This window comes from Rhinoderma darwinii, chromosome 1 (genome assembly GCF_050947455.1).
Source record: "Rhinoderma darwinii isolate aRhiDar2 chromosome 1, aRhiDar2.hap1, whole genome shotgun sequence".
Classification (NCBI taxonomy): Eukaryota; Metazoa; Chordata; class Amphibia; order Anura; family Rhinodermatidae; genus Rhinoderma; species Rhinoderma darwinii.
In genome coordinates, this window is record NC_134687.1 from 389099886 (window position 1) to 389126469 (window position 26584).

A 26584-nucleotide genomic window follows, 5' to 3' on the forward strand; every position below is an offset into this window, starting at 1 on the left:
TCACTGTGAGCTGCTCCACTGTAGAATGTCGTTTGGCCCTCGTGCACCTTGTAGCCGACGTTCACCCCTCACATCAATGGTACGTGGTGCCTGCAGTTTCCACGTGTTATTCCCAATGGTGCCATTTGTCCACTCCGATATACTTTCACCAAAGCAGCACGCGAACAGTTCACAAACTGCGCTGTTTGAGAAATACTGCCACCCTTGGCCCGAAAGCCAATAATCATCCCTTTTTGCAACTCTAATAAATTGCCCCTTTTACCCATGGCAACAACGAGTGATATGTGTTCAGACAGGGGATCTCACACCTTATATACCCACCAAGCCACATCACTTCCTTCATGGGTAATGTGTTGCTAACGTCGAAAGCAGGAAGTAGTCATAATAATGTGACTCGACTGTGTATTTATTTCATTAATTGAGCACTAGCTAATTGTTCAGTATCTCCTAATATGTGGAAAAAAAGTAGAACGAATCGTTCTGGTCGCACTACGGTATATAATGCAATTTTTTTTTTAAATGAAAATAGAATTTGTCCATGCAAACAATCCAACTCTTCTGCAGCATCTTTTTGCAGAACTCGGAATTGTGACATTCCTCTGTTATTCCTTTTGGAAACGTATAAACAAGTTGACAACTGGGTGTTAACAATCCCCCTTGTCAATGGGGCGTGACCCTACACGGTCTGACCTTGTCCAATCAGTGCAAACAATATCAGACTGTATTTATACAACCTATTGACAAGGGGAATGGTAACACCCAATTATCAATTAATTCATACATTTCCAGGAGGATTTACAGAGGAATGGCACAATACTTCTGCCAAAGAATCATAGATTGTAAGCTATTGCGAGAAGGGCCCTAAATACTTTTGTTTAAATTGTTAATCTTTGTTAAGTTTTGTCATTATGTAATGTCCGATTTTGTGTGTACAATACATGTTTCCTCCGAATTGTAAAGTGCTGCGGAATATGTTGGATAAAGTAACAATCATGGGAATATATATATTTTTTTATCAGTAATCCCATTCAAAAACACTACAATAAGAATCTCTCCTACATAAAATGACTAACCGGCAATAAAATTCATAAAACGATATAGTAAATATAGACTTCAGGCTCAGTACCCCATAAATGAACATGCACATATGTATTATTTTGAAATGTTCAGTACACTATATAGTAGTAAGCTATTAATCAATGTCTATTATAAGTCTCATAACTAATATAAGCCTAGATACAAACATAACCTAGAGATACCATACAGAGATGGAAAACAAAAAAATACTATTGTCTTCGTAAGTTTAACTTGGAAAATAACAGTATGGAAATGGATGAACATTTGGCTTTGACCAATCAAATCTCGTATTTTGTGTTACTAAAAGTTGTAGAAATCTGTGGTTCTGTTCGTTACAGATTCAACGAAGAGAGGAATGCCTCAAAGGCTAAATAAGTTCAATCACAAAAAAAAGCTTGGATATATAAAATCCATTAACACCATAAGATTTTTATATCTTCCACCTGGAGAAACAGAAAATGCTTTGAACTAAAAATGAAAGTGTCACACATTGTCTGGAGTTCAACCAAGTAGCCATACCAACTTGGTATCTATGCCTACTAGGAATTCTAGTTTATCAACATGCCAAGAGTGGAGTGCAAATTACTCTATAAGAAAAAAAAATATGTAGAGCCACAAAAATTCTGTAACATTTTATTAAATATGTCTGACGCAAAATGTTCCATTACCCAGATTACAGCCATTTTTATCATGTGGGCTGAGGCTTAGAATCACAGGCATTACACAATGAGGTGGTAGAATTTTTACCATGAATCCAGCTCACTCACTCATACGATAATGTTTACAGATGAAAGCGGTCTTCTTGGCAGAGAGAGAGAGAGCACATCATGTATTCCAAGGACGAAGTTATGAATGTGTTAACATACATACAACATTGGTTCATCCTACTGCATGGACATAGGCATCTTAGAACTAGACTCTGTGGCAGTAATAGGGCTTGTGGAGTGGATACCCTTAGCTCAAAGTTGGTACCACTCATCCGCCATGAGTGGTACAAACCTGCACTAAACTTTCCCTCTTATAGATACAGCAATGTTGGGAAAAGGAGGAACTGGCCTGAGAGCCCTTTAAGGGTTGGAAACTCCGAGCCAGTCATGACCGCAAGGGTCTTCTTACATGGCCTGACGCGGGCCGATGAACGGGACTGCTCATTGATCGCCGCTCGTTTGCTCCTTTCACAAGGAGCTATGTATAGGCACGAGCTCTCATTATTACAATCGCTCGTCTCCATACATTTCTATCATTCCATCAGATCCTGTCCAATGAGATTAGAAAAGCTACAATAAATCTCCAATGGAGACCAAGCAAGGATAAACCATGTCTCCTTCTAATGCAAATGGGGAGATTGAGAATTTATTCAATGTAAGATTTTCATAGCACTGTTCTAGGGTCTTGTAGAAGTCTTTGCAGATTGACAAATATGAAATACTTGTTTAATCTTTTTCAGGATTTATTTTTGAGTTTAGTGTTTGCACTAATGTATTGGTATGTGTTATTTCTGATTTTTGGAGGACTTCGAAATGAATAAGATATTTCCATTCATTAATTATTTCATTTAATTTATTTAATTTGAAAGCCTAAGTTTTTACACATATTAAATCCATACAAGGTTACGGGCGAGCAGCATTTTATTAGTTTTGTTGAAAACATTCATACAGCCATAACCCATTGATCTCGAATCATTAGTCTTCCCAAATACAAACAGGACAAATGACGACAATCTATCATTCTAAAGGAGGTTTTACACTGGGCAATTATCGGGCAGACGAGCGTTCATATAAACACTCCTTGACGATAATTTCCCTGTGTAAACACGGCAGCGATCAACAGATGAATGAGCAAACGTTCGATCATCTGCTGGTCGTTTCATCTTCAAAAAGCAAAATATTATCGTTGTTGGCAGCAGATCTTGGTGTGTAAACAGGGAGACGTGCTGCCAACATGATAATAACGTATGGGGACGAGCGATCAGAGGAACGACCGCTCATCCCTATCCATAGCTCCGTGTGACAGGAGCAAACGAGCACCGATTAATGATGTCTCGTTGATCGGCGCTTATCGGCCAGTGTAAAAGACCCTTTAGGATCCAAAATTGCTGTAAGCAACATTTATAGATCTATAATGAACAGAAATATGGTGTTCACACTGTCTGCAATGTGTCCATGGATAATAAGTTACCCAATGTGTAAGAACCTACGCTTTCAGATTCTTGTATCTAGAGTCATTCCCTAATACACTTCAATCTAGTCTATCAGAATTTCTCCTAGTACGAATATGATTTCATAGCAGAATTTATACTAGCCTCTCTTTTGCCTATGGAGCAGCAGGCTCTGGATTTCAGAAAATCTCTGGTATGTTTCTCATTGCGGTTAGGCTATATTAAGGAACACCAAAGATGTAAATTCTAGTTAGGCTTTCCAATAGGAACAAGTATGTAGACGTTAATGCTGTGTGCTTGAAAGGAACAGAAAAGTGGCACACTATGCGTAAGAAACCACTATCAATGTTCTCTTTCAATTCCAGTTTCTATTTTCACATAAAATTTTACAATAGTTAATACGTCGTTATAAAGTATACAGAATAAGGTGCACTTCAGAACAGCAGTGTCCAAGGCAGTCCAATAGCACGTAAAGATGTTAAGATAATACACACAAAATTACATGTGGCATTTGTAATACAATACATTGAATTTGTCAAATTAAAAGAAACATTGAGGTTGTCAGGACCTATATCTCGGAAGTGAAGTAAATAAAGAGAATCAAATTGAATAATTTGCAGCCTGTACATTCAACACACACACAAGAATTCTGAACAAATTTTGCATTTTGAAGCCATGATCTGTCACTGTTGTCCTTTCCAATATCAAATCTTGGGACATCCAACATCAGACCACAGAATCCAATTCACTTTTCACTATACTACAGTACTGAACGTAGTACCTGGCACTTTGGAAAATTCCAACTTCATTATCGATAAGTTAAAGAGATTCCCAAGTCATTGTTTTGAATACATATAAGAATATATACTTTACAGTAGACTAGAACACGCACATATGAAACTATAAAACACAACAAAATTAAATACAAGTTGTTAGTGTAAGACATATATTGCAGGCAAAAAAAAAAATTGTAGCAGTTTCCGAAAGATTAAATATCTGAAATTGGATTATAATAACTTCGTTTGCCCTTAAAACCTGAAGCTCTGTAACATTAGACTTTGTAAAATCCCTGCACGTGTTTATTAATGTGATATATTTCAAAGAACGCATCCAATGTCAGATAAATATACTACATACTTCTATTAAAGCATAACTAGTCAGCTGAATTCTGAGTTAATCAATATTTCTCTCTTGCGATCACAGTCCCAGGAAGCTGAGGTATGGGGTGATGTTTGGGAGTGTCCGCACACGGGAGAGCTGCTGCAGTGGTCTCTATTCCTGCCTGTACATGGATGGAACATGATCACCACTGGCGATTTACTTTCCATTGCTATCCAAATAACGACTTTGCAAGGTTAACATTCAAAAATAAATTTTTGAGTTTTTTTTTTTTTACACTGCAGAGGAGTTATTTTGTCAGTCAACAGAAGACAATCACCAGTAACCAATGTGCGCTCATCCATGTCACAGACAGGCACATAAACAGCTATAAAAGGACACCAGAAAATATTGGCCTATATCTTAGAATTCTTGACCCCCATGAGTATGGACACGGATGGGGTGTTTTGGGACATTGGAAAGAACTGCAGTCACATCTGAAATTGCAACCTTTAAAGCGTACCTACCATTACAAAAAAAAAAAAAAGTTAAATCACAATCCCTCCTTGGACAGATGTAGTGCATCCGGACTGGTTTTGTCTAACTTACAGGTTTTGAGTCTTTCCCTCACATCTGCATAATATCTGTAAATGTAGAGTTTCTCTTTCCATGCGTCCGAAGTGAATGGGCTCTTCCTAGAGTGATGTCAGAGTTATGCTGTGTGCTCTGAGCCAATCAGATGCCCCCTTCACCCCATGCTCCCCAAGCCCCTCCCACAGCAGGTAGTCTCATGCAGACACAGAGAGAGGCAAGTGCATCCCCTACTTCTTCCCACACTCACGGACAAGCCACCTTTCCTCAAGGCCTGATGAAGGACTATCCGTCCGAAACAATGGTACAGCATTACATTTCTAATGGTAACTATTCATCAATAAAATATTAATATGCATCAAATAAAAATCTGTGGTGCGGTTTTATCAAAAAAATGTCTGTGTATGTTTTCCAAAGGCAGTGGGGCCCTGAGCGTGTTCACAGCACACTACAAATAGTCATTAGGTGAGTGCGGCCAATACTTGCCTCCTCCTGCCTATTATGTACTGGTTTCCTCTAGACAGAGGATAAAGTAATCTGAACAACTACAGAGAGCAGTAGGCAGAGAAAGGGGAACTGCGGGCTGCCGGAATTTAAACACTTTTCCCTAATAAGATATATTACAAAGTTTCATGTATTAACATGCACTACTGATTTATACAAAAAATAAATAAAATGTACCTTAAGTGAAATTAGGCCTTCAAAAAAATGCTAGCCATTTGTTCGCAAGGGAAAAAGCATGGTTATGCTTGGATATCACATATCAACAGTCCATATCTAATTTCAGACCATCATTAAATAGTTTGTACCATCACCGCAACCACTGTACATTAGCCCTATTGAGACATACGAACGTCCTAGAGGGCGATCCCCTGCTTTGAACCCACTTCTACGAGCCAGGATTCTGTATTACGTGGTCACCTATTCAGTTGGATAGGGGCTGTGTAGTACGGTCTTTAATTGGGTGGATGCAAAGTGATTCCCCTAGCAATATGATCTGATCACTGGGGGGCTTAGAGCAGCTGGACCTGCAATGAGTAGGTTTCAATCAAACAAAGGGTCATCCAGTTAGGACACTTTCTTAAAGGAAGATGCAGTATAGTGCATAGCAAAAATTCTAGGTCGTTGACATACGCTTCATTTTGTTACTAAGATAAACTTGACTCTGTAAATGTGTGTCTGAAGTTAGGATAGAATTTTCACAACATGCCTTAAAAAAACATACAAAAAAAAACAAAAAAATAACTGCTATGTCTGTTTGAGATTCAGGACACAAAGCTAAACATAGCAGTGTTGCTATAAAGCTAAGACTGAACACAACGAACTGTGAACAATGAGACTTTAACAAAGTTTCCAAGTAGTGGAAACGTAACAGTGCAATACTCAGCAGAAAAAGGTGACATATAAGAGTATATGTCTGTAGGTCTGTAGCAAGAGGTACTATAAACACTGTGCAATGGACAATACTGAATGTGGCTTTTCATGAACGTCAGCCATCCGTACACGTTAAAGGTTGGAGAATTCATCTGAAGGTATTCCTGCAGGAAAATAAACATGCAATATAAGCAGAACAACTCACTCCACTTTATATGCCCATAGCAGGACCCAACAAAAAGGCCTCTCAAGCCAGCAACAGCTAGAATGTTTTCATTGGCTTGAGTGACTCATGTCTAATTCTCGCTCTCAATGCTTCATTGCCAAGACCAGGCTGTGTTAAAGTTGCCTTTGTGCACTTTTCAAGCAAGTTCGTGAGACTTCAGAATCTGAAAACGCTTCATCTTCCACTGCTAAGGTTTCAAAGTCTACAGCAGTGTCTGGGAGATCATGGTCAGCTTCGTCATTGCTGTCTGCGCTGTAATCCACTTCTTCCAGGAAACGAGGCTCGTCATCTTCCAAAACATATGTAGTCGGACTGGAATTAAAAATATAAAAAAATATATATAAATAAAAAAAATTCCATCAGTCAAAAGTTTATACATTTTTTGGGTTCACTGACCATGACCTGCACTTCCCACTTAAACTGTATGCTCTTACGATGGCGTTTTTTTGGGTAATCTACCTATCGGCAGGGTCCTTTCGTCTGTTCTGAAGTTCTTATGTGCAATATATGATATCATTCACAAGTATATGGTGCAGACGGTGGTCCACATATTGGTGGTATCCACTAGGCGCACGAAGATACCTTCAAAACTAGAAGGCGCCATGTGTGTTTGTGACCAACATGTTCTGTTCTAGAGCCACATTTTAGTGATAGAGCAAGATAATCCTCTGATCATAAAAAGCAATAATATCATTTTCTTTTTGCGCTTACTACTTATCATTGTGCTGCTTACCTTCATGAGGGACTCCTAGCCTCGTAGGCTTCCTTTACTACTCTAGGTCACCCGACTAACCTGGAATTTTTGATAACCAAGCACTAGCTGGGGCCCATGGGTGTAAGATTAAAGGAATTTTACTGCACTAACATAAGTGTTACTAGTGAAAAACGTCCAAGACGTTGCTTGAAGCCTCTGGGCACAAAGAGTTTTGCTTTGAAAAGAAAGAAACAAGCTTTCTACACCCAGTTTCATTGCTCTCCTGTGGGGCTAGATAAACATATTTGCTGAGAAGCTTTAAGTGCTTCTAAATATTTCATTGGATAAGTATCCGAGACAAGCTTCTACAGCCTGCTACATCTTCATTGTATTCCTAATCAAATAATACACATTTTATTGATCGAAAACATTGTGCACAGATGACTTTTACGCATCCTAAATATATTAAACAGACATGGGCAGGTCTGAGGACGAGCATGCCTACAAACTACAAGTCCAGGTTATATTGAGAAAATGAGACCAAGATATGTAATGGAACAAAAGAACAGAAATTATAGTACATAAAATGACATTGTGAATATATGTAAGCATTTACTTAATATTTATGGTCACTTATCAGTAAATAAAAAGATGCGAATATTCATAATAGTATAATAAAAAGGCACAAAATTATACAATGTAGTAGATTGTAAGCCCTGGTGGGCAGGGCCCTCTCTCCTTTTCTACCAGTCAGTTACCCTGTAAGCTCTTCTCATCTTGCTTTTATCATTTGTTCATATGTTATGTATTTAGACTCCTATATTATATACTAAAAGACTGGTCCACAGGGAATCTGAATGGTTCCACGCTGTGCCACCAGGGATAAGAACACTCCTCGCCACAAGTAACTACAAAGAGTGCCCCACCCAGGAGCCCTAGGGATTGAACCACTGACCAAATGGCACTAGATGCTGAATATATACTCATATATAACAGCATAAGTCCGCCACTGCTTCAAATGGAGGACTAGTTGGGATCATGTAATAGTGATGATTATCTTATCGCGCTAGGCACATCTATCTGTAGATCTGGTGTCTTTATATATACTTTATATAGCTCCTATACTGTGAGACACGTATCATTACTTGAGGGCTCTTTGGATGGATCGGAAGCTGTAAGTTATGCCCATGAATAAAACTTAGCATTCTTCAATCAGGTACAAGAGACCATGGAGAAATTCAGTAGGCAGTACATTTATATACAAAATGCAGCTATTTAACCTCCTGTAATGTTCTGCACATTTGAAAGCGCTTTTACATTATGTTTTAATGCATTTTGCACATGCTTGCTTTTATTGCAAATCATAACTCTCTCCTGAACACATACTGCAACTCTCATAAATACACAACCGCAGATAAATAATCTTTATTTATGTTCTGCGTGTACGGGCATATAGATTTTATATAGACAAGTCTATTTCAGAAACGTGTCCGTAGGAATTAAAATGAGCCATTTACGTAGTATATATATTTATAGATTAATAATACAATCTAAAAAGCATATTCATGTTCAGAATACTGCAACTACATTACATATACTGTAGATTATTCAGTGGATACTTAAAGAAGCAAATGTAATGATCGCAGATTCTGTACTGTCCCCTGATGCCCGATTACCGATGCAGGAGCCTCATCCGTGATGGTTACACCAAACGCAGACCTCAAATTAACGGTGGTTTCAGCACGTACCATGAAAAACCTATGGTGGCCATTCATCTGACATTGCAGATCCCGGCAACATCACTAACATCCCTTTTCTGATAATGTTGACTGCTTAGTTTTTAATTAAGGGAGTCTTCCCACCATAGTGATTGCATATTGCTAGGATATGCCACCACTTCCAGATTGGTAGGGGTCTGAGAGCCAGGAACCCCAGTGATACTCAGAAGCTACATTTTCCCTGTGGAGCAGCGTTACCATTCAACCGCTGTAAAGGGTACATAGCCCCAAAATTGAATGTAGCCGTGTACACATTTTTACACAGGCCAATTATCGGGCAAATGAGCGATCACAGAACACTTATTCCCGTTCATTCCCTGGGTAAACATGACATCGATCATGTATCGTTTATGCTGCGGTCATGATAGAAATGTATGGGGACGAGCGATCGTAGTAATGAGCGATTAGAGTAACGAGCGCTCATCCCCATACTAGCTCCTTGTGAAAGGAGCAAACAAGCGCCGATCAACAAGCTGTCTCATTGATCAGCGCTCATTTACACAGCCAAAATGGGTCAGTGTTAAAGGACCCTTACTATAAGTGACATTTACAATAGCTTGTTTTGTACTGCTTTATACGAACAATTAAAGTAGATGTAGAAAAATCTTGGCTCTCAAATACTGGAGACATTGGACAGGCTTGGTTTCATGAGTCAAGCGTCCAATATTCCCTAACCTTCCTGTAATAAACGTACCTAGCCAATACAGTGGTCCATGCATTCACAGTACTCCACATCTTACACCACTAGGGGACCTGTGATCGTGTACTCTGCTAGTAGTGAGCAAAACATCAACGTTTTTAAGATAAAATGGTAGGAAATTTTTAATAAAGATTATTTACAAAGTTGCTTAATTTAGCATTTAGGAAGCAAATGAACAATAATAATTTTTTTAAAATGCAAAGGTGTCAATAGCCTTTAACTTGAAATTACTTGGCTAGCCTTGTGGCGATTTCTAGGTCCAACTATTATTTACCTTGAAGGATTTGACATAACGGACCCACATTGATGTCAAGGGCAGTCGTCATGGAAACCCGTACATTGCGTCTAAAGGGTGTCCCTTCTGCGAATGTGTCACATACTTGCATGGCCGCAGCATGGACACACAGGAGTACCATATATTGCACAGATTACGAGCGGGGCAGAGCATGTAAGGACAATGTTTACATGTAGAGGTGTTCAAGGCCATTGGGCGCTGTACTGTAGGTAGGAATTAAAAAATAAAATACAAAAATAAGTAACTGGAAAACACTCTTTATTCTTCATGACTAAGAGGGCTAGAAAAATAAATGTCCTGGGGCTAGCGGAGTACCCAATAGCGGATAGTTCTATAGGAAAGGTAGTTTTTCAGCTGGCACGGACAAGTAACCACTTAGACCACTTTTTTTTTTATTTAGCTCTATGTAAATAAGGCCAGAATGGAAGAAGAACCTTTTTGTCTTCGTGATTACAGAGTATATATTTTATTGATGCTTTGGTGGTAAGAGGGCACCATCATATATCAAAGGAAATGCTCGTCCAATGTCGACTTAAATTGCTTTCTGATGAAAGGTTACACCAAGCTGCTCCTCTGTAGGTTTTAATGAATCAAGATATTCTATACAACTCTTCAGTTTGTTTGCTTTTTTATAGAAGATGAAAGACCTAGACAGACAGTTATCTTTGTTGTAGAATGAAATCAGCAACAAAACGCTGATCTCATCTAATACACAGGTTCTCAGATTCTAAGGAGAACCTTCCTATGCATAATGTATAGCTAAATGCTTACAGTACAGTTTTAGGTAAGGAAACATTGGCTGTAGCACAGTACATTATAATAAAAACAAAGTTCCATTCACATCACATTTTTTTCGCCTATGTATACCGTATACGCCAGGAAAGTGTCCTTTTGATCTGTCGGGTTGGTATATGTCAGTAAACTTTTTTTGAATTTTTTTAAGCAGGCCAAATTATTCCGTACAAATTAAACATCATTAGTTTTTCATGATGTATACGTTACACGGATGACATAATAGGACTATGGCCTCATGCACACTTCAGTTTTTTTCTTCAGGGTGCTATCCGTTTTTGTCACTGATAGCACCCTGAACCCATTAATTTCAATGGGGCCATGCACACTTCAGTTTTTTTGACGGCCCCGTTGCTCCGTTCCGATCCAAAGTAGAGCATGTCCTACTTTGGTCCGAGAATCCGTGACCGTGAGGCCCATGCAAGTCAATGGGGCCGTCAAAAAAACTGAAGGCACACGGAAGGCATCCGTGTGCCGTCCGTGTGGGACGGAGCCGTTGCCTAGCAACCGCCGGGCGGGCAGAAAAACATTAGAAAAATATTATACAAATCGGCAGCCACTTGTCTCTATCAATAACGGATAGAGAAAAGAGGCTGCTGATTAAAAATAAAATAAAAAGCATTTCATACGTACCCGGTCGTTGTCTTGGTGACGAGTCCCTCTTCTTCCTCCAGTCCGACCTTCTTTTGTGACGAGGCAGCCTGTGATTGGCTGCCGCGGCGACATGGATTGAACGTCATCGCTGGAGGCCGGACAGGAGGAATGTAAGTATGAACTTATTTTTTTTATTACAATAAAATTTTATTTTCCGCGCGCCGAGCATGGTACTGTCACCCTGGACAGTACCATGCTCGGCGCACGGAAACGGAAACACGGAGTGCACACGGACACCACACGGCTGCTAAAACGGGTTCACGGACCCGTCAAAAGCGGCCGTGAAAACGGTGACGTAAGTGTGCACGAGGCCTAAGGGTGATGGATGCCATCCAGAAGTAAAATGGAGCCAGGAGCAGAACACTCTTGTCACTTGTGGCAATGCCACAGACGTCTCAATGGGTAGGCTCTCACCCATCCAATGAATATATCAAATAAAAACGTGCAGACGTCAGCATTTAAAAAAAAAAAATTGCTTAATTTATTGTTCCATATTAAAATACCATGCAATGTTTTGGCTTAAAAGAAGCCTTTCTTAAGCAGTGAAATAGTGCTATACGTGAACATTAAATACCCAAAATGGGTGTATACAATGGGACATCATAAGATAAAACAGCTGAACTTCATATATATTAGCCTATATACTAAAAGTGATATGCACTATCCAAAGTAACAATAAAAATCATAATAGACTCCAGCTGCAGGGGAATGGCAGGCAGGGGTTAACTATCTATTTTCCTAAGTTTCCACCATTCGGATCTGACTGATAACACCCTGATTGTGAGATCGTCATGGCTTTCGCCGTCCAACATGCTGCACTATATTCCGCTACGGATGTCTGACTCGGTCATTACCGTCACATAGAGGAGCTGCATCATCACAGACAATCCAGACAGCTCAATCCCAAAGTGTGACAGGCGTCTTATGTTACTATAGTTACACTTCCGGTGTCAATAATACAACATACATTCAAGACGCTAGAAAATTAGCCAGACTAAACAATCAAAACATGTAAATCCTGGATATAAAATGTAATCAACCATAATCGCATCATTATTGAGAGCAACATCGTGACCGTCATATTTTATTTATTCCCTATTATTCATCTGTATACAACTTCAGCAATTATCGATCCACCTATAGAAGTGAAATATTAGTCATTGCCCCGCTCATGATCGTACTAGCACACTCGCTTTGCCCGCGCAATTAATAGGACCAGTATGCTCGTCCTGATGCGGCAACGCCCTGAGCAAACTCGTCACACGTCGTCAGTTAATTATAAGAAAAACAACAATATGCAGCCATAACTAGTATGAAGCCCATAATTTTAAATCTATAGGGTCAGGTCACATATAACGTAAATACTTCGGATTTTCCGCAAGGGATTTAGTTGCGGAAAATCCGCAGCATAATTTAGTAGCATCAAAGTGAATGAGAACATATTTCATCCACATGCTTTGTAAATGCTGAGCGGAAAAAAAGCTCAGAAATTGTCCTGCGGTGAGTTTTTTTTAATCCACAGCATGTCAATTGTATTTGCGTAAGCGCATATTTGTTGTACCTTTTCCTCATTGAATTCAAAGTGGACGTAAAACCTGCAACAAATAGCAGATGTTGCGTTTTTTTGCGGCAGAATCGCTGCTTTTCCGCTGCAAAAAAACTCAACTCACAAAAAATATAAAAATCTTATACTTACCCAGAGTTCTATGCTTCTTCATCAAGGCCGGCCTCCTAGTATTATGTTTCATCCTATGTGACACATGAGATGAAACGTCATCCCAGGAGGCCGGCCTGCAGGACAGCGGGGGTGGGGGGACACGTCCCCATGGCTACGTAAGTATGAACCTTATTTTGTTTCTTTTAGGGGTGGTATTCCGCAGCGGACATTCCGGTCGAAAAAAACACAGCACAGGGCGGATACGCTGTGTGCTTTTACGAAGCGCATCCACCCTGTGTGAACATAGCCAAAGAATCATTTTAAAAACCTAAAATGACACCTTTAATAATCCTAATGCAATCAGTTCAAAGAAGCCAAAATACAACGATGAATGTTGAGCTCTAGTTAAGCCTGCTACCAAGCTTATGGAAGTGGCGCGGTTACAAATGAAAAGCTTCATTCTTTTTTTGGAAATGGCTCTTTGTTTATGTAGTAATCTGGGAACCATTATAATAAATGGAGTTGTAATCACTTCATCAGGCATTAGTCTGTGTGTTTAACCTACAATATGGTTATACCTTTAAACAGAACTGTGTGGCGGAGTGACAAAAGTGCAATCTGTGCATTAATTATTCTCTCTATTTGCATGCTATCCAACACTTAGCAGTATAAAGCTTAATGGGGAATTGGCACAGTTACAAACAAGGCAGCTGTTTTATACTTCTGGAGTTTCAAAGGGACAGCATGCACATAAATTCATTCTCTCTTAAAAACTGCCGAGCGCTGCTGGGGTGATCAATTCCCGCAAGCGCCCTCCATGCTATCATTTCACAGTGATAGCTGGCTTCTTTTCATAACAGCAATATCATTCACATCTGTGTCAGAGACACAGAACAGACATGAAGGAAACACTCACAGAGCTTCCCCCGGTATCTTGGGGTATAATAAAACCCCACAGTTGGTCAATGCCACTGGACAGAGTTGACTAAGAACACGTAACATCTGATCGTTCCGACATATAGGGGAAAGGTAACCAGACCTTATGCGGAGCTATCAATTTTGTGGTGCTTTGTGCCAAAGTACTGTATGTTAAGACTATAGGAAATTCAGACATTGCTGGATACCGTAGCTGTGCAAAGAATTAACATCTGCTTAACCTGAGAGAAGATCTTTTATGAGCCTTGATGGCGGCTAGAAGTCATATATATGAGCATGGTGTTATCAGAAGTGGCGCTCCTAAACAATAGACAGACATAGAACGGTCTTCTCACTCCTCTCTGGAACACTATAAATGATGTTCATTCTCTATAGTTTTGTAGAACCTTTCTAGCTGAAATCACAATGGGACAGGGAAACACCTTAACGGTGTCCTGAAAAGCCCCAGAAAATGTAACTTAATACACACAGAGAGCACTGTAGGAAAACTAATGTTCCCTGTACGACTAATGTTCTCTGCGGGTCTAATGATTTCACCATTTTACTTGGGATTAAAGTAACAAAATAAAATAAGCAACATATCAATAATTCAAATGCTGTATTTGGTGCTTACTTACTATCAATTATACTCTTCTCAATTGGGAATCAATGGAACCATCATAGATTACTTAGAGTCATCAGATGGCAAGCATGTAAAGGGAGACCATAGAACACTATAATATAATAAGGCAATGGATATTATTCATTTTCTTCTATTACAGAAGACTGTTCAAAAGGTTTGTTTTTAGGCTATAAACCAATATACTTGGGTATTTAGTATAATTATGTTAGGCCTCTCATGACGTAGATAAATGTAGCAGGACCTTAACTGTTCTATGTTCAAATACTTTATATTTTAGTTCATTCTTAAATAAAGTGCATGTAACAACCACAGCTAAATTGGCCATGGGTTCCAGGTTTTCATGAAAGTATTATAAAGTAGATCGAATTATCGGAGTTTGTTTTTTCTTAACCAGCCAGTAGCGTCCATGGTCATTGGTAAATTTGTAGAAACAATTGAAATTTTTTTTTCTTTTTTATTGGTTTGTCAGAACATGGAACAAAATAGAAGAATAACAGAATCTTGAGATTGACATCTTGGTACAGTATATAAACATGTCCATTATCATTATTCAAGACATACATTTCAGTAGTCTAAGGGGAATTAAAATCACTGAATGATCTGTAGACTCTAAAGTATAGGGTCACGTCAAGATGTGGTCAGATTAAGAAACGACAAAGTGGGAGGGTAATGGGGAGAGTGAGAGAGTCTATCCCAAAAGTGAACCGCTGAAAGATGTTGGAGAGAAGTGCTAATATCGAAGGATAAGAAAGGGACATTAGTGCTAGATTGGGATGGGCATAAGCAATTCAAAAACGCCAGACTTTTCGAAAGCAGGAGGTAGTATCGGTGAGTACACTAGTTAGCATTTTATTAGTAATACAATTATAAATTTTGACACTGATAAAAAAAAAAATTTATGTGATTTCCAAGCCTGTGCTATGGTTTGTTTTACTGCTAAAAAGTAGTAAAACTAGTTTTCCAATACTTGTTTTTTTTAATCACTGCAACGCTTCTCAACATTACAGCCAAGACTAAGGACGCAGAAGCATCCGAAACGCGTAGGCTCTGAGGACATCACCGCCCGCTTACCCTCACACCTGGACTTTATACCTCTGGACTATCTTTTAAATCAAGAACCATTAAACTTGGAAATCCGCTTCCATTTTAAACTCCACGCAGCGCTGGATCAAAATACTCCTCTTCTTTCCCTGCTTCTCAATTTATCTATTAATGCCCCCTGAATATCGCGATCTACATTTTTATTTTTTAATTTACCATTATTCTCTTTTGATTACATTGAGAGGTTTGTTTACCTTTGTGTGTTTGTTGTCTTGCTCTTCTGGCCATATAGTTCCCTGCGTGCAGGGCCGGCTCCAGGTTTATGTGGGCCCTTGGTCGACACAGAATTAGTGGGCCCCTTTGCGGGGGAACTCGCGGCAGCAGTACAATGTCAGAAAACGTTGTGCCCCATATAGAAGTTAGGCCCTGTTTATGCTCGTTTATAGTTTGTTGTGGTTTTTCTATACAGTTACGTAGTTCGTACGGTTGAAAAAAAGACACATGTCCATCAAGTTCAACCAAGGGATGGGAAAGGGGAAGTAAAAAATTTCTACACATAGGAGCTAATATTTTTGTTCTAGGAAATTATCTAAGCCTTTTTTAAAGCCATCTACTGTCCCTGCTGTGACCAGCTCCTGCGGTAGGCTATTCCATAGATTCACAGTTCTCACAGTAAACAAGGCTTGTCGCCTCTGCAGGTTGAACCCTTTTTTCTCCAGACGGAGGGAGTGCCCCCTTGTTTTTTGAGGGGGTTTCACATGGAACAGGATTTCACCATATTTTTTGTATGTGCCATTAATATATTTATATAAGTTAATCAAGTTGGCCACTGCGTATACTGCGCAGTGTACATTTTTTTGAAACACGTGGACCTGTAGATGATGTTTTACCACCGTATGGATCAGGAGACTTTCCTTGCATATATGGTGAATGTAGACACTAAATAGGATGTGTGTGTGTATATATATATATATATACATATATATATATATATATATACACACACATACATACATACATACACACACACACACACGTGCGTGCGTGTGTGTTTTGCAGCTCGTAATGCGGGGGAGGAGCAGACATGCACACGGTGACTTCTTGCTGTAGCCATTCCTTTCCCTCTAGGTCACGAGGAAGAGGGAAACAGCTAGAAGTGGGCTGATTGGCTGGACGGCACAGTGGGCGGGCCTGCCCAGCAATGTATTGTATTCATATATTGAAGTGCTACTGCGCCGGCTTCAGTTATGCCACTGTCTGGGGCTCGTCCAGGAGCAGAATCACCGACCAGAGCGTCGGCAACGCTCTGGCCGGGGATTCCACTCCGGGAGGAGCCATGACTACAGTGTGAGCACCCGGCAGCCAAGTGGGGCCCCCCCAAGGGTAATGGGCCCCGGCACTTGCACGGGTTCACCGGGTGCCGACGCCGGCCCTGCATGCACTGCTTGTTTCCCAGCATGCAATGCGCCTGCAGCAGGGACTCATCACATCTACTACACCCAGCTATAAACAATCTCCGTTGCCATTTTACTGCTCTCATTAGATCAGTGAGAACGAACTATAAACCTGCAAAATATCAGTGCCATACCAAACAACACTCTCTTACATAATGGTAAAAAACAAAAAAAAAACAAAAAAAAAACAGAGCAGAGCGCTAGTATAGGCTCTGCTCCGGGACTCTGTGGAATCCCCTGCCATCACTGTCCATATATAGACAGTGTGTGGAATCCCCTGACATCACTGTCCATATATGGACAGTGTTGTCAGGGTCTTCCCCAGAGCCAGTCCCAGGCAGAGCGCTAGTATAGGCTCTGCTCCGGGACTCTGTGGAATCCCCTAATCCCAGCGCCGGAGTCCTTGTGAGAGCGCTACTAGCAACTGGCTCCGTACATCTGATTTCTTTTGATAGTTTCTGGTCCGCTGCCAGGGGGAGAAAATGACGCGCAGGGGCTGTGATAGTGCACTGCTAGTGTAGAAACACTGCTAGTGTAGAAACCACGCATGCACAGAGACTAGCAGTGTTTCTCTCCCCTGGCAGCAGACCAGAAACCATCATAAGAAAGGGAGTATCCGGTCTACCACTTTCCTCAGTGTACAGTGACGTCAGGAATGACGTATCCGTACATTGAGCCAGCCGGAAAACAGAACTCAGATCATAGACGGGCTAGCGAAGTAAGGATTTTGCTACTGAAGACGCATCACGTGACCAGCGCTGGAATCGGGTGTTAGAAGATTAAATCAAACCGTAAGTATATTACAAATTACATTATTTTTATATATGCATTGAAATAGAAATTAGTTGATTGCTTCCGGAAAACCCCTTTAAGTCAGAAGTTTCAATTGGGGCTGGGCTAACTTTGGAGGTCTGAAGCATAATAGAGGTATCCTGGGATATCGCGGAAACGATACATTGGAAAAGAGAACGTATCAGACTAAATAAGTCCGGAAGCGGATCACTTTAGGCCATGTCCACCAAGTGTATTGCATATCCCCTAAATCAATGCAGCCACTAAAACAGTTGTCAGGATATCCAGGGGCGACATGGGCGATGCTACTGGAGGCCAGGTACCAGCGAACGATTACCTTGTATGGGGATTTTAGTGTTGTTACATTATGGGAATAGTGTGATATTATATTACAGGTAAAAACTCAATCAGCTGTGTTACGGTGAAGGCCAACATCTCTTTGCCAGTTAGTCAACACATGTTATCCTATCAGGAGCAGGGCTGTGAAATTTAGCGGTAAACGGTTGAGGTTAATCCAGACGTGTGGCATAAAAGTGTTCAAACCGTGAGAACTTGATACAAGTGGAGTCACATTTGATTAAGGATGAAATCCAATGCGAGTTGAAGGTACCTAAATGTTTCTTATGGGGGTATGTTTATCACTCTGGGTTTTGAAGGAATATACCCCAGAGAAATAGTTTTTTTATCAGATTCACAATGTTCTCTCCACCGTTAAATAGGTAAGGTGGTGTGATATTCCAGGAGGAAATAAGGGATAGTGTTATAAATTAAACGTAGGTGGGAAGAGGCCAATCTACAGGAACATTTAAAGGTAAAAGGTTTCATTAGAGGGGTGATCTCAGTATTAAATGTCATTGCAATATAATTCAGCATTAAAAATGCCCAGGCCTGATTTCTCTACTATCTCATTCTCTAGAAACAAGAGTGATATACCATTTTGATATGTATACCCCACCTTTTTTTTCCCCCTGCTCTTTTCCTTTTATATCTTTTTGTTTCTTTCAGCTCTATCATAACGATTTAATGTCTACTCAGATCGCATGAGCTATTTGGACCATAAGCGGTTGTTATTTGTTTTATATGATATGCATCTCATATCCTTTGATATCTTCTCCTAAATTTTTATATACTGTTGATATTGTGATGCATACGGTGTGATAATCACTGGTCATGTTGGCCTTTTTTCTTTCTACAGGTTTTCCTGATCTGTTACTGGAAAATTGTAAACCCAATAAAACACTTTATTGTAAAAAACAAAAACAAAAATTAGTTTGGTTATTTACCTTACGTTACAAAAACGCTCCAGTTTGCGAGATATTCCCTTTATTTCATTATAATGGCGCCCCCTGGTGTTCAACCAGTATGGTAATGTGCACGTCCTCATACTGAGCTGAATAAGGGAGGACACCCATGCTTAGCTACACTCCGCAACTGCCACCAGCCAATAGAAAATGCCTCCTCTGCTTGTCAGTAAAGAAGTAGAGAAGACGCTTTTATTCAGAAACACAGCTTGTAGTGTGGATGGAGACTCTCACAAGAGAGCCCGCAGTTTGCTTAGATGGAGAGCACCTGCATACAGCACTGCTTACATACAGCATTGCGCTCTCCCTCTCCCGCTTTTCCTCATTGTGTGTAAGCTGCAGGCTCTCCCTCTTCTTCAGTTATATAGGGCTGGGCTCTCCCTCTAAAAAGACATGTACTAGGATCATTTGTAAAGCTTCTTCTAGAGAGGAGGCAGATCCAGTGAAACACAATTATCTGGCTATAGAAGCTATGACAGGAAGGGGGAGGAGCTGCAGCAGAAAGGACATGCCCCCTGAGCTACCAGCCTAATAAAAATTTAGCATAGCAATTGGAGCAATGAATTGGGAGAACTCTGGATCCATGTGAGATACTGGGCAGGTCCTAGCTTTGTTAGAAAGTGATTGTCATGCACTATACTATGTCTGATTTCCTTTTTTATATATCAATGGCACAACCCCATTAATGGACTGATGGGTTGGAGCCTGAATTGAGGTAGCATCTAGAGATACGAATGAGCTGGTTGTGGGTGAAAGTTAGGAAGCTCTAGAAAAACCAACAAATGGGGTCCTTAAAATTATGTAGCGTGGTGAGTTGAGTGATAGTCGCGGCTTAATAATATTTCAACAAATTAGGAACCCCAAGTCCAAGCTCGCGTATGAGACAATGTAAAGTTAATTTGGATACTCGAGGTCTACAGCGCATCCAAATAAAGGAAATTATTTTGCGCTGAAAGTTACGTATTATATAAGTGGAGATTTTGACCATAAGTGTCCTAAAAATATAGCATATTTTGGGTAAGAGAGAAATTTTCACTGCGTTTATTCTACCTAACCAGGACAGCGATAGGGTGTGCCACTCTTCAATAATGTCTGTGAGGATTCATAGATGGGCAAGAGTGTTAGCTGCAAATAGAGATAGAAATATGTAGGGGTAATCTTGACGCCCAGGTAATTTATATGGTTAGCAGACCATTGGAAAGAAAATTGTGGGTGCAGAAGAGATATGTGGGTGTTGGGTTGGGTTATAGTAATATATAAGTAATAAATTGTCTGTGAATAAGAAGAGTTTATGTTATATGTCCAGTCCCTTTAATGCTAACCTCTGAGTGAACTAGCATCGCAAGGGGATCAACGCAGAAGATGAACAAACTTAGGGAGATTGGACAACTCTTAGGCCTCATGCACACGACCGTAAAAACTCCCGTTATTACGGGTCGTAATTACGACCCGAAATAACGGGCCCATAGATTTCTATTGGCCACGGGTACCTCCCCGTATGCTTACAAGAAGGTGCCCGTGCCGTTGAAAAAGATAGAACATGTCCTATTTCAGGCCGTAATAACGGCACGGGCACCGATAAAAGTCTATGGAGCTCCCATAATGACAGGTGGCTACGTGTGTGCACCCGTCATTACAGCAGCGTTGCTAGGCGACGACCGTAAATAGTCACTGTCCAGGGTGCTGAAAGAGTTAACTGATCGGCAGTAACTCTTTCAGCACCCTGGACAGTGAATTCCGATCACAATATAGAGCAACCTGTAAAAAAAAAAAAAAAAGAAGACATTCATACTTACCGAGAACTTCCTGCTTCTTCCTCCAGTCCGGCCTGCCGGCCGTTGCCTTGGTGACGCGTCCCTCTCTTGACATCCGGCCCGACATCCCTGGATGACGTTTCAGCCCATGTGACCGCTTCACAGGCTGCAGCGGTCACATGGACTGCCGCGTCATCCAGGGATGTCGGGCTGGATGTCAAGAGAGGGACGCGTCACCAAGGCAACGGCCGGGTAAGTATGAATTTCTTTTACTTTTACCTCAGAAAGGGCTGCCCCTTCTCTCTATCCTGCACTGATAGAGAGAAGGGGCTGCCGATTAGTGCAGTGCAATTTTGCCCGTAAATACGAGTGGAATACTGGTGACACCGGAACCGTATTTATGGGCACGGGTCCGTAAATACTGGTGCAAAACGGGTCGAATACGTGTGACACCGGACCCGTATTTACGGGAGGGAAAAAATAAGTTTGTGTGCATAAGGCCTTATTGGCTCCACATTTGACAGGGAATGGAGAAGTTTCACAGCCAGCATATCGTGCAGTCAGCATTGGCGAAAAACAAGGCACTGAGTTTTGTGGCACTGATTTTGATGCGGAAACAGTGTCGGAATCAGCGCCAAAAAATCCCCGAAACTTCCTCCTATTGATTTCAATGGGAGTCGTTTTTTCCCACTGGCGGGAAAAAAAAAAGACATCATGCTCTTTCTTCCCGCGGTTCCGTCTCTGACCTCCCATTAAAATCAACAGGGAGGCAGAGGAACCAGTTGTTTTTTTTGCCTGCAGCGCTTAATGTCCGCAAGAAAATTCAGGAAGGTCAAAATGTGCCTCAAAATTCCTGATTTAGCATTTTTCGAAATTTAAACATCTCTGCTCGTAAAACAGATTACTACAAGCAATACCACACAAAATAGTTACTAGTTAACATTTCTCATATGTCTACTTTATGTTTGCATCGTTTACAAGGCTTAGAACTTTAGCAGCAATTTCTCACATTTTCAAGAAAATTTCAAAAGCTATTTTTTTCAGGGACCAGTTCAGTGAAGTGGATTTGAGGGCCTTATATATTAGAAAGTCCTCATAAATCACCCCATTTTGAAAACTGCACCCCTCAAAGTATTGGAATCAGCATTCATAAAGTGTTTTAACCCTGTTTTAACCCCTTAAGGACGCAGCCTAGTTTTGGCCTTAAGGCTCAGAGCCCATTTTTCAAATCTGACATATTTCACTTTATGTGGTAATAACGTGGGAATGCTTAAACCTACCCAAGCGATTCTGAGACTGTTTTCTCGTGACACATTGGGCTTCATGTTCGTGGTAAAATTTGGTCGATATATTCAGTGTTTATTGGTGAAAAATTGCAAAATTTAGAGAAAATTTTGAAAAAATTGCATTTTTCAGAATTTAAATGCATCTGCTTGTAAAACAGACGGTTATACCACCCACACTAGTCACTAGTTCACATTTCCCATATGTCTACTTTAGATTGGCATCGTTTTTTGAACATTTGTTTATTTTTCTTGGACGTTACAAGGCTTAGAACATAAACAGCAATTTCACATATTTTTAAGAAAATGTCAAATGCCTTTTATTTAAGGTACCTGTTCAGCTCTGAAGTGGCTTTGAGGGGCCTATGTATTATAAACCATAATAAAACACCCCATTTTAAAAACTAGACCCCTCAAAGTATTCAAAACAGCATTTAGAAAGTTTTTTAACCCTTCAGGCATTTCACAGGAATTAAAGCAAAGTGGAGGTGAACTTTGCAAATTTCATTTTTCTTGCGGAATTTCAATTTTATTCATTTTTTTTTCTGTAACACAGAAGGTTTTACCAGAGAAATACTACTAAATATGTATTGTCCATATTCTGCAGTTTTTAGAAATGTCCCACATGTGGCTCTAGTGCGCTAGTGGACTAAAACACAAGCCCTAGAAGCAAAGAAGCACCTAGTGCATTTTGAGTCCTCTTTTTTATTAGAATATATTTTAGGCAGCATGCCAGGTTTGAAGAGGTGTTGAGGTGCCAAAACAGTAGGAATCCCCCAATAGTGACCCCATTTTGGAAACTACACCCCTCAAGGAATTCATTTATGGTTGTTGTTACCATTTTGACCGCACAGTTTTTTCACAGCACCTATTTGAATTGGGCTGTGAAATGAAAAAAATGTCATTTTTTCCAATAAAATGTCATTTGTGATCAAAATTTCTTATTTTCACAGGGAACAAAATACCCCATTTGGTTGCCCAATTTGTCCTTAGTGTGGCAATACCCCATTTGTGGTGATAAACTGCCGTTTGGGCCCATTGGAGGGCTCAGAAGGAAAGGAGCGCTATATGTTTGTTGGAGTCCAGATTTTGCTGGATTGGTTTTCGGGTGCCATGTCGCATTTGCAGAGCCTCAGGGGTATCAAAGCAATGGAAACTCACCAAAAGTGACCCCATTTTGGAAACTACACCCCTCAAGGAATTCATTTATGGTTGTTGTTAGCATTTTGAGCACACAGTTTTTTCACAGCAGCTATTTCAATTGGGCTGTGACATTAAAAAAATGACATTTTTTCCAATAAGATGTAATTTTTTAGCAAAATTTCTTATTTTCACAGGGAACAAAATGCTCAATTTTGTTGCCCAATTTCTCCTGAGTGCAGCAATACCCCATTTGTGGCAATAAACTGCCGTTTGGGCCCATGGGAGGCCTCAGAAGGGAAGGAGCGCTGTGTGTTCTTTGGAGTCCAGATTTTGCTGGATTGGTTTTCGGCTGCCATGTCGCATTTGCAGAGCCCCAGAGGTATCAAAGCAATGGAAACCCACCAGAAGTGACCCCATTTTGGAAACTACACCCCTCAAGGAATTCATTTATGGGTAATGTGACCATTTAGACCCCATAGTTTCTTCACAGAACTTATTTGAATTGGGCTGGGAATTAAAAAAATATATATTTTTTCCAATAATATGTCATTTTAGCTCAAAAATTCTTATTTTCACAAGAAATAAAATACTCCATTTTGTTGCCCAATTTGTCCTGAGTGCGGCAATACCCCATTTGTGGTGATAAACTGCCGTTTGGGCCCATGGGAGGGCTCAGAAGGAAAGGAGCGCTGTGTGTTCTTTGGAGTCCAGATTTTGCTGGATTGGTTTTCGGGTGCCATGTCGCATTTGCAGAGCCCCAGAGGTATCAAATCAATAGAAACCAATCACAAATGACCCCATTTTGGAAACTACACCCCTCAAGGAATTCATTTATGGGTGTTGTGACTATTTTGACCCCATAGTTTTTTCACTGAATTAATTTGAATTGGGCTGGGAATGAAAACAAAATTATTTTTTTCAAATAATATGTAGTTTTGGCTGAAAATTTCTTATTTTCACAAGAAACAAAATACCCCATTCTGTTGCGCAATTTGTTCTGAGGGCCGCAATACCCCATTTGTTGTGATAAACTGCCGTTTGGGCCCATGGGAGGGCTCAGAAGGAAAGGACCACCATTTGGCCTACTGGGGATTTTCTAGTGCGAAGTCATGTATGCAGAAGCACCTGAGGTACCAGTACAGTTGAAACCCGCAAGAAGTGACCCCGTTTTAAAAACTACACCCTTAAGGCATTCATCTAGAGGTGTAGTGAGCATTTTGACCGGAGACCTACACCCCATAAACTGTAATGTGGGTTCTCCCGGGTATGGCAATACCCTACATATGGCTGTTATCAGCTGCCTGGACACACAGCAGGGCCCAGAGGGGAAAGACGAGGGGGGATAAGCTGTGCGGAGTGCATCAGGGTAAGTAAAATTGGGGTAAATTATAAACCAAGGGATGTATGATAAATTTTAAAACACTTTCATACAGAGCTCTGGTTATTCGGGAGACGTGTCACATTGATATATTGTGTCATCCCTTATCGCCCTCTTATAGCAGACTTTGCACCTCTTTTGACTTTTTCCCTTCTTGCCAGTTTGGGGAACTTCTCCTGGAAAGTGTTGCCCTGGTACGATGCGTGTGGGCTCGCTTCCAGAACTACTGGGTGCCCCCCCTTCTTGGTCACTAAAGATTAGGTTCTTGATAATCACCTCTTGAAATTCCAGGAAAGTTCCCGTCTGGCCTGCACATCGACGTAGCACGTACGCATTGTACAATGCCATCTGTATGATGTGCCCGGCCAGCTTCTTATACCACACCGCATAGCGCTGTAGGGCTTCAGGATTTGATCTTACAAGTCCATCCCTCCCATGTACCTATTGTAGTCTAGGATGCAGTCTGGTTTGGGGGTGGCCTTTCCTTCATATATCCTAAACCTGTAGGTATACCCTAATGCACTCTCACAGCTTATACATCTTCACGCCATACCTTGCCCTCTTACCCGGCAGGTACTCGCGGAATTGAACCCTCCCTTTAAAATGTACCCGGGACTCATCAATAGAAATACACTTCTCGGGGGTGTATGCTGGGGAAAACCGGGCACTGGAACGGTCTAATAGGGGTCTCCGTTTATACAAACGGTCAAAACTGGGGTCATCTCGGGGTGGGCACGGCTCATTATCAGTATAATGTAAGAAGCGAAGTATTGCCTCATTTATTTATTTTTTTAGGTTCCAGTTCAGTTCTGAAGTTGCTTTGAGGGGCCCATATATTAGAAACCCCTATGAAATACCCCATTTTAGAAACTAGACCCCTCAAAGTATTCACAACAGCATGTAGAAAGTTTATGAACCCTTTAGGTGTTTCACAGAAATTTAGAGCAAAGTAGAGGTGAAATTGACTTTTTTTTTTTGTCAGAAAATCCTCTTTATACCATTTTTTTTATAACACAAAAGGATTTATCAGTGAAACGCAACTTAATACGTATTGCCCAGATTCTGCAGTTTAGAGAAATATCCCACATGTGGCCCTCGGGCGGTAATGGACTGAAGCACCGGCCTCCGAAGCGAAGGAGGACCTAGTGGATTTTGAAGCCTCTTTTTTATTAGGCACCATGTCCGGTTTGAAGAGGTCTTGTGGTGCCAAAACATTGGGAACCTCCCAAAAGTGACCCCAATTTGGAAACTAGACCCCTTGAGGAATCCATTGCAGTTTTCTTGGGGTGCATGCGGCTTTTTGATCAGTTTTTATTCTATTTTTAAGTGGCGTGGTGACTAAAAAACAGCAATTCTACTATTGTTTTTTTATTCTTTTTTTTTTACTGCGTGCACCGTGCGCTATAAATGACATATTCACTTTATTCTGCGGGGCGATACGATTACGGCGATACCAGATGTTTATAGCTTTTTTATGTCTTATGGAGTTTGCACAATAAAATACGTTTTGTAAACAATCATTCACTTTTTGTGTTACCTTATTCTAAGAGCCATAACGTTTTTATTTTTCAATCAATCAAGCCGTGCGAGGACTTATTTTTTGCGTAACGAGCTGTAGTTTCAATCAGGACCATTTTTAGGTACATGCGACTTTTTGATCTCTTTTTATTCCATTTTTTGGGAGGTGAATTGACCAAAGAATTGTGATTGTGGTACGGTTTATTATTATTTTATTTTACGGCGTTCATCGTGCGGGATAAATAACGAAATAGTTTTGTAGTTCAGG

At 40.5% G+C, this 26584-nt stretch overlaps 1 protein-coding gene across 2 annotated transcripts in view; it reads right to left on the reverse strand.

The window, feature by feature from the left end:
• Window positions 1–1696: 1696 nt before the first annotated feature.
• The window catches only part of AGTPBP1 (ATP/GTP binding carboxypeptidase 1), a 163212-nt gene continuing 138324 nt past the window's right edge, over window positions 1697–26584 (reverse strand). For both annotated transcript variants that reach the window (XM_075828721.1, XM_075828714.1), the window contains exon 26: window positions 1697–6836. In XM_075828721.1, coding sequence (XP_075684836.1) covers window positions 6638–6836 — 199 coding nt within the window. In that variant the 3' untranslated portion in view covers window positions 1697–6637. The remainder of the gene's footprint in view (window positions 6837–26584) is intronic.